Source organism: Kryptolebias marmoratus, linkage group LG18 (genome assembly GCF_001649575.2).
Source record: "Kryptolebias marmoratus isolate JLee-2015 linkage group LG18, ASM164957v2, whole genome shotgun sequence".
Lineage (NCBI taxonomy): Eukaryota > Metazoa > Chordata > Actinopteri > Cyprinodontiformes > Rivulidae > Kryptolebias > Kryptolebias marmoratus.
Genome location: NC_051447.1, coordinates 1,680,720 through 1,690,271, shown reverse-complemented (window position 1 = coordinate 1,690,271; position 9,552 = coordinate 1,680,720). Strand labels below are relative to the sequence as shown.

The 9,552-nt window shown below is 42.1% G+C and overlaps 1 protein-coding gene and 1 long non-coding RNA gene across 2 annotated transcripts in view; one reads left to right on the top strand and one right to left on the bottom strand.

The window, feature by feature from the left end:
- The window catches only part of LOC108246957 (cadherin-2), a 122,281-nt gene extending 116,003 nt beyond the window's left edge, over positions 1-6,278 (bottom strand). The window contains exon 1 of the mRNA XM_017434750.3: positions 6,117-6,278. Within this exon, the coding sequence (XP_017290239.1) occupies positions 6,117-6,158 (42 nt within the window). The 5' untranslated portion in view covers positions 6,159-6,278. The remainder of the gene's footprint in view (positions 1-6,116) is intronic.
- Positions 1,427-1,848, top strand: LOC112451321. The gene is made up of 3 exons (XR_003040127.2): positions 1,427-1,487; positions 1,568-1,712; positions 1,801-1,848. It is a non-coding gene; the product is annotated as an uncharacterized LOC112451321 (long non-coding RNA).
- Positions 6,279-9,552: the final 3,274 nt, after the last annotated feature.

The window sequence follows — 9,552 nt, the reverse complement described above, 5'->3', positions numbered from 1 at the left end:
TGAAATTGCTGTTCCTTCCGTGCAGACTCATCTACGGAGATGCAGAAGCATTTGGCGACAGACCAAAAGAGCACTACAGAGATCCGCGGAGCAAAATAAGAGGTATGCCGACCGTCACCGTTCCTCAGCTCCGAAATATAAAGTGGGCGACAAGGTTTGGCTCTCCACCAGGGACATTCCTCTCAAAGGTACCTCGAGGAAACTAGCTCCTCGGTTCATAGGACCTTTCCCCATTGAGAAGATGCTGAACCCCACCTCAGTCCGTTTGACCCTTCCTGCAGCCATGCAGATTCATCCAGCTTTTCACGTTTCTCAAATCAAACCATTTGTGCACAGCCCTTTGAACCCACCTATCGTCCTCCCCCCTCCCGCCCGGCTGATCGACAATCATCCCGCTTTTACAGTGAATCGCATTATCAATGCACGACAGAGAGGCAGAGGGGTTCAGTTTTTGGTCGATTGGGAGGGCTATGGACCTGAGGAGCGCACATGGGTCCCCAGGTCTTTTATCCTGGATGCCTCCTTGATCTCGGACTTTTATAGAGCGCATCCAGAGAGACGTTCAAAATCGCCAAGGGGCGATTGTTAGAGGGGGGGTACTGTGAGGATCTGGGTTTGGCTCTGCCCACAAGGCGAGCCTAGTGGTAGGTAGCCGTTCGCCGGCCGATCACCGGCCGACCGCGATTTAGTACAAAAAAATGATTAAAGTTGACAGGAAAGTTGAAAATATGGCTATTTATTATGTGATATTGAAAGATATTTGTGTCAAATATTTTCACAACAACCGTTTTACAAAAAGGCACTTTTGAAATACTAAAAAAAAAAAACCCAATTAAAATAAACAAATAATAATAATAATATTAATAATATTAATTAATAATTAATTGCAACTAATTTAAATCCTAATTTAAGTCAAATTTACAAAATATATTTTTCTTGTAGGTCGGAGAGATTCTTTCCTCAGGAATTTGTTTAAAGTGTGATTATAGAGGCATTGAGATGCATCTGTAATTGTTTTAAAATCGCATCACAGCCCCCTGAATTGTAATCGAATCAAGTCATGAGGTGCCTAAAGATTCCCAACCTTAGCAGACTATGTTGGATGACGTCTCAGCAGACTTTGTTAAGGCCTTGAAAAAAAATGTTATAGCTGATTTTTTACACCTTAGAGTTGTTACCTCGAGTGATGGTCATCCTTACTCAGAACAGTTATATCCACTAAAACAAGTAACACTTTACCCATTGAAGACCTTTATCTTTTCTTGCTGGTTGGAAACATCTGGACTAATTCTTTACTGTCCCTGACTGATTCAGTAGCTATTAAATCGGTCAAATAATAAATGTGTGAGGATCTGGGTTTGGCTCCGCCTTGTGGGCAGAGCCACTAATCATTCTTTCACAGGTGTTCCAGTTTCCACTGATAAGACCAGCCAGTACTTAAGCAGCAGGCTGGGATCAGATCTTCGCTGGAGCATCGAACCTTCTGGGTTAGATTCTCCGCCTCAGCGTCTAACCTAACTTATGCTCCCTATGTTACTCACGTTCTCTGTTTGTGCCTAGGACTCAGGTTTTTTGCCACGCCACGACTACGGATCTGAAGAACTACTTACCTGGATAACCGCTGATACTTACCTTGCTGTAACTGGCTCGTCTCCTGGAACCACTGGAACCGCACCTCTCCTGCTCGACGCCGCAAACCTCCTCCAGGACCTGTAAGCAAACAAAGAGACCTTGAAATCCTTGCTACCATCTTGGAACTGAATTGTACCCAAGACTCACCCAGTTCTCCTTATCTTGCAGACTCCTCCAGACTCCGACCACTGTATATAGCTTCACCTGTTAATAAATTCACTTACCGTTATCCTCGTCTCCGTGTGTGGTTTTGGTTTCGCTCTCTGGACAGAAACTCTAGAGTTTATGACAAAATGGATTCATACCAAACAGTCATGAAACAGATGTTTGCCATGAGTACATTGAAGTGAATGATGAATATGTTAATCACAAGTGATCATGGCGCCAGCATACAGTGCTGTGAAAAAATATTGGTCCCTGTAGAGATTTAATCTGTTTTTGCTTTTTTGTCACTCTTACACGTTTCAGGTCATGAAACCGATGTTAATATAAAAAATAACCAGAGTACTATGAACCCTGGAAAAAATTATGGAATCACCACTTTTGGAAGATGTTCTTTCAATTATTTAATTTTGTATTAAAAACAAAAATTACAGACATGCCACAAAACTTTCATTTTTCCAGAATTTCAACTTTCTGGCATTAAGAAACAATAAAAAAGAAGGAAAAAAAATAAATGTAATTGTAGTCAGTCACAATTTCTTTTTTACATCAAGTAGAGGGGAAAAAATGAAATTATGTAATCATGAAGAAAAACACTGCACCGTTAGTACCACCTCTGGCTTTATAAAGCCTGAATTCTCTACTCTGCATTTGCCGAACAGCTAATAACTGCAGCCGTCTGTGGAACGCATGTATGATTCACACATTGCAGCTTCCTTTGAAATGCAAATAGTGGGTCCGAAATGTTCCTTTCTGAAACCTGGCTTCAAAAGGTTTCAGTGTCAGATAATTTGATCGCTGTTGTTATGAACGACAGCAGAAATGCAGAAATGCTACAGTTTCACTAAAAACAGCTTAATGTAAATGGCCCCTCAGTCTCTGCTAACAAGAACTAATATCAGATAATCCTGATGTGTATAGATAGACATGTTTGCTTTGTCATCTGAAAATCTATATGTGCAACAGCCAAAAGCTGAAACACCCACTGACAAAACCCTTGCCTGTGATCAAACTTGTTTTGCTTTTTCCAGCTGATATCACTCCTGTTAGTATTAGCCAAACAGACCTGGTTTAGTGTTATTATTTTTTCTTTCCTTTTTTTTTTGTCACATGCACATTATTTCCACATGATCCTCTGATGGGTTAAAATTTTTAACAGACTACAAGCACTCAGAGCAAAAAAAGTAGTATTTTTTGTAGTTTTAAACACAGCAGATATAATCTTACTTCTTCTTCTTGTTGTGTCTAAAGTCTGAAAGAAATGATGTTGCTTTTAACAGGTTTATCTACAAGCTTAGGAAAAACAAATCTGCCTCATTTCTTAATACTTTGTTGTATCTAAAAAGTAGTAGCTCCCCAGATTTTCTGAAATATTTGAAAAAGTTATTTCTTTTTCTTCTTTGGATATTACAGCTTTGGTAACACTTTCACTCATTTTGAAACCACAAAATTACAATAAGGTTTGGTTTCTTATAGACAGAAAATAGAAATTAAAAGCCTAGCATGCCCCTGATGGAATGTGTATCGCCCACCACTTTTCATGCCAGTTTTAGACTGAGATCATCTTATGTTGAAATGACAGAGTTGTGCAGTTTTAGTTGTTACTTTGGCTGCTCTCTTCTTCAGGAGACACTACAGTGAGCAAATGCACATAAAAGATTTGGCAATTGTTTTAGGCCGATTGCCCTTTCTGATGCAGCCTCAGGATTACAAAACCAGTAGTGTCACCATAAACCGTGTTTGTTCAGATAGAAACCTTAACCAGACATGCTTTCATTTTTTTGGACAAAACCTTAATGCAAAAATAACAGTGAATAAGAAATGAAGGACAAAATGGGGGTTTAAACCCAAGCAGCTTCTCCATCTGCTGTGCACTATGACGCAAAGCCAGGAACCAGGAATGAGAGCGCCGCAGGATGCAGGAGAAAGCTGCCAGCTTTTATTGATGATGGTAATATAAGTAAAATCAGTATATTTATATATCTCATCAGTGAGTTTGGGTTTAACAGCTGATAGTTGTTTGTAAAGCAGTTGCCATGACATGGCTTACATTTATGTTGTTGTTCTTTCAGCTGACCTCTTCTGTAGGGGTTGCCACAAAGAGCAAACTTGCGCGAGAGATTTGGCAACTGTTTTATGCCGGATGCCTATCCTGACGCAATCTGGGCACAAACCCACAACCTCAGGATTACAAGACAGTGGCGCTGACCACCAAGCTACTGCTGCCCGCAGTGAAGCTTCCATTTATCTGGTTTCTACAAAAAAAAATTGTAAAAACCTGATAACTCCTCTATCAAAAACAAGTAGGCTAGTCAAAAATCTGTCCAGAGAATCTGCCCTAAAGTCAAAGCAGATCTAGAAAAATATTCATGGGGTGACAAGAGGGGGGCAGGAAATTTTGAGGGGTGGCACTCTGTAGAAGAAATATATCTGTTGATCAGTGGACAAGTGTGCCCATCAACAACTGGGCCTTCTCTACCAAACAACACACATGCACCTCATATGTGCATACACACACACACACACACACACATACATACACAGAGATAAACTGCTAGCAGCTGCAAATTTAAGTTGTTGTTATTAAAAGCAAAACATCAATTTGAATTATTTGTGTTGTCACCAACCCCACCCCCTCACCCTTGCCTGCCTTCACCTTTCAATAGTGAGTGAAAAAAGCAGAACTAGTCATCTGCCAGTCGTTAGCAGCTGCAGCCACCAGGAGTCTGTGTCTGCAGGGTAACAGCAGCAGAAAAATCACCTGCTGCTCCTGGATTAAAGAGAAGCGTAAGAGTGCTGACTGTGCTGGTTCATGGATAGGGCACTGCAGCTGCTTTCAGGTGACCTTTGACCTTTTACAATGACCTCTATACATGCTGAGGTTCTTGTCTGCATTAGATTTTGGAGTGTTTTGATGATTTCAATAGCTGTAAAAAGTGACCAAAGTATTACCATTTTTGTGTTGGCTAATATCAATTAAATGATGCTCTGTCTTGAATTGGGTTGACTCTAAAAGTAATCAGTTGCAGATGTACACCTAATGGTTACTTTCTGAGAGGTTTCACAAAAATCCACCCAGTATTTCATGAGATATTTTGCTAAGCGATAAAAAGAGTTGACCCCACAAAGATGATGTGCTTAGTATGTGACACAGATAATGCTGAGCTACTACCACACCAAATTCTAACTTAAAAATAGATTGAGATATACATTTTTGTGTTTTATAAGTTTGCCTAGCTGTCATTACTACCTTGAATCAGGCTGACCCCAAAAGTTAATTCGCTGCAGATGCACATACATTGATTCATTTCGAAGGTTTCATTAAAATCCAATGGTTCTTCAGATATTTTGATTACAGACAATTGACTGCAACAGTTAATAGCAAAGTTTTTAAAAAACAAATCTCACTAGGTAACGCTTGAAGTCTGTTTTGGAAATGACTCTCAGCTACTACCACATCAAACTTTAGCTCAATATCTGTAACACTGATTAAATTATAGCTATTTTTGTTTTGTTAAGGCTGCTTAGCTGTGGCGGCCATCTTGAACTGGGTTGATTCCAAAAGTTAATGTGTTGTAGCTGTACATACAGTGATTACTTTCTGAGAGCTTCATTAAAATCCGCCTGGTGGTTCTTGAGATATTTCGCTGATATGACTGCTGACAGACTTGAAAAAACAAACAAACAAAAACACTGTCGCCCTTTCGCCTTCGGCCCAGCAGCAGTAAAAACTGACTTTCATTCGAAGGAACACGATTTCGGTGAGCAAACGTGTTTGTGTTAAAGCAGAACCAGACCATCTGGGATGTTCTGAACATATTCTGCTGCTGGATCTTAAAGTGGAAGCCCCGGTAAAAGAAGCCCCATCCGGCAGGTTGTCTCCCTGGGACCGGGCTGCAGGAAGATCTGTGGCCACGTGAAGGCGACGCCACCGATACAACCTCAGGGGGTAGAGGGGGTTAAACACAGTAAAAGTCCAGAAAACCAGATGGACGGACAGACGGACGGATAGATGTTTGAATCCCTCCTGACTGAGCCTGTGTGCGTGAATCATCTCAGCCCGTCACGCACCGACTGCCTTTTATCTGGTCTTTATTACCGATGTGCAATACTAGGCAGGATCAACAGCGTTTAACCGCACATTAGCGTTAAAATGTGCCTTCTCTCCACCTTTTTATTTATCGGACAAAAAAATCCAGATGCACAGAGTGTCTTCCTTTAACCACCCCCAACCACCACACACACACACCGTGCATCCATCCTTCCGTCCTCCTGCAGATAAGGATCCGCTCTCTCGCTGCAGAATAACGACAAATATTTACCTCCACAGCCGCCGTCAACATCCAGACCCAAAGAAGATCCATTTTATTTCGTCAGAATTCCTCCTTCGCTTGTTTCAACCCGAGTAAATCCCTGCATGAGACAGCCTCCCTCCTCTGTCGGTCTACTCTCCCCCGCGTCAGAGGCACTCCAGCCGGTGTGGGACTTGCTCTACGCCCGGCCCTCTCTGCGCCTCACTGTCACCCTCTATCGGTTTCATCTAAAAGTACTGCTCCTGGTGTCAGATACGTCTTCCGTCATCACGATTTTATTTAAGTCTTAGATCAGCGTCTGCAACTTTCTTACAGCCTCTTTACTTTAAATGCTGAGCTGTCAGTCCCATTATTGTTTTCCAAAAAAGAAAAAAAAAAAAGAAAAGCAAAGCAAAGCAAATGGACTTCTCTTTTGTAGTTGAAGACATTTCGCTTCCCATCCAGGAAATTTTCTCAGTTCAGAACTTAAGAGTGTGGAGTTCCAAGTTTTAAACTGCATGAGATGCTCCGTTTATGTAGTTAAATTCACATGCAGATTATTCTCACTTCCCTTCCACCTGAGGATTTGTAGGGTCTTTGGTCGCTTCACAGAGAGATGATTAATAAAATCCATGATTTTGGGCAACAACTCACTGAATCTTGCCCAAATTTAAGCTCTGTTCAGACACCTAACATCAATATACAGTAGCAGATCAATGGCCTGTATTTATATAGCACCTTTATAGCCAACCAGGCTACGCAAAGTGCTTTATAACACAATCTGCACCCCATTTACCCAGCCACTGTGGTGATTTGGCTTTTTCTGGGTTTTGTTTTAGTTCTCTGGTTTGTGTTTAGGTTTTGTTTTCTATTTTTAGTTATCTGGTTTTTGTTTTCTTCTTGGTTCTGTCCTCCTTGTGTTTGTGTTCTCATTTCCACTCTCCCCCAGTCATTCACTTGTTTGTTAGCCACGCCCATCTTCACCTGTCCCGACTCAGTAATCATTCCACCTGTTCCCACTCACCTCGTTATCCCCAGTCTTTAAAACCCGGTCATTTCTCTCCATACCTCGCTGGTCCATTGTCTAAGGTTTGTTTATTGTTTGTAGCTTGTTTCTGGTTGTTGTTTTTTCGTCCCGCTTGTCCCCGTCTCTGTTCATGTTAGTTTTAGTTTGTTCTTTATTTTGTTTTTGCTGCCACGTCAGCTTTTGTTTTGTGTTTCTATTTTTAATAAATTATTTTTGTTAAGTATGAGTCTGCGCTCTGGGTTCGCCTTCGTCACTCCACATCATGACAGCCACACACACAATTATACATCAATCTATGAAGCTAATCTGTATAAATCATTGTATAGAGTCTAATCAGTGCTTTAAACCCCATTCATACACCAATGGGGCATTCAGTGTCTTGCCCAAGGACACTTCCTGCTGCCAGGAATCAAACTTCCGATTATCTCAGTGGAGGACAACTTCTCTAAGCACTGAGCCACAGCCCCAGGTCTGTGTGATCTTCACCTGCCTCCTCCAAGTGATCCTGAAATAACCTGCTCCGCAGACTCCTGGCCTGTAAAGACCATGCAGTTTTTATGGTGACATCCATCACGCCTTTCAGGTTTAAAATCTTCCCACACCATGCCTATTGGTGGATTATACAGTGATAGTTCAGAATATCTGGGAAAGATTCACTCTGCTTGCACAGTTCAACAAATTTCACTGGTGTGACTTGCCATCACTGAAGCACCATTGATTGTAATAGAACGAGTTTGAAGAGGGGCAATTTGCCCTTATTAACAAACTGCATTTAATATATCTTCTCCTCTTGTGTGTCCTTTCAATGGCAAATGGTGGGAAGCTCCTGCTTGGCACAAAGGATGAAAACACACAGCTGAGCCACATCCATCATATCAGCTGATTCATCAAATTAGAGGGAAAAAACACTTGCATTCTCAACGTCCTTTTTTAGCTGCTCCTCCAAATCCACAGAGCCTTACATCACTGTGTCATGGTATTCCAAAACAACAATCTTTAATAGCAACCACAAGCTCATTTTTACTTTTAAAATCACAAAATTTTAGGTTATTATGGGTAGAATTTACTGAAATTTAGATATTTTTGTGATTTTTAAAGATCATTTAGCTGTGATAACCATCTTTAATTGTGTTGACTCCAAAAGTTAATTAGTTATAGATCCAACAATTACTTTCTGGGAATTTCAATAAAATCTGTGGCAGTTGTTCAGTAATGGTGTGGGGTGGTATTTCTTTGGAGGGCCGCACAGCCCTCCATGTGCTCACCAGAGGTAGCATGACTGCCATTAGGTACCGAGTTGAGATCCTCAGACCCCTTGTGAGACCATAAGCTGGTGCGGTTGGCCCAGGGTTCCTCCTCATGCAGGGCAATGCCAGACCTCATGTGGCTGGAGTGTGTCAGCAGTTCCTGAGAGATGAAGGCATTGAAGCTATGGACTGGCCTGCTCGTTCCCCAGACCTGAATCCGATTGAGCACATCTGGGACATCATGTCTCGCTCCATCCACCAATGTCACGTTGCACCACAGACTGTCCAGGAGTTGGCGGATGCTTTAGTTCAGGTCTTGGAGGAGATCCCTCAGGAGACCATCTGCCACCTCATCAGGAGCATGCCCAGGTGTTGTAGGGAGGTCATACAGGCACTTCAACCTGGAGAGACTCACATGGAGAGATACAGACAATTAGAGTGTTTTATTGGCTAGAGGTCTTTGGCGCTCGGGCCCCGGCAGAAGACGAGTTTGCAGAGAACCACTGTGAGCTTTGATGATCGACGTAGGGTGAGAGATTAGGGTAGTCTTCCCCCGGGACCCAGACCTGGTGGTGGCGTGGAGGACAAGAAAGGGGAGTCCAGAGGAGCTTGAGAAAGCGAGGGTGGAGTTGGGACGAAAACTTGCTGGCGAGCAGGAGGAGCCGTGGACGGGAAGCCTTGTATCCCGAATCTAGATGCTAATTGGCAGCTGAGAGCGAGGATCTGCGATGAGTGATGCTGGACAGCTGGGTGAGTCTGCCGAGTTGAAATTACAGCGAGCCTTCATGTGAAGGTCACACACAATACTGAGCCTCATTTTGACGTGTTTCAAGGACATTACATAAAAGATGGATCAGCCTGTAGTGTGTTTTTCCACTTTAATTTTGTGCGTGACTCCAAATCCCGGCCTCCATTGGTTAATAAATTAGATTTCCATTGATGATTTTTGTGTGATTTTGTTGTCAGCACATTCAACTTTGTACAGAACAAAGTATTCAATGAGAATATTTCATTCATTCAGATCTAGGATGTGTTATTTGAGTGTTCCCTTTATTGTATATATATCTATATAGATATATCTATATAGATGGCAGATAGTATGGCTGAATGCTAATGGTAATAAATACACAGACATACACACACACCACACCCACACCCACACACAAACACCCCACCCCACCCCACCCCCCAC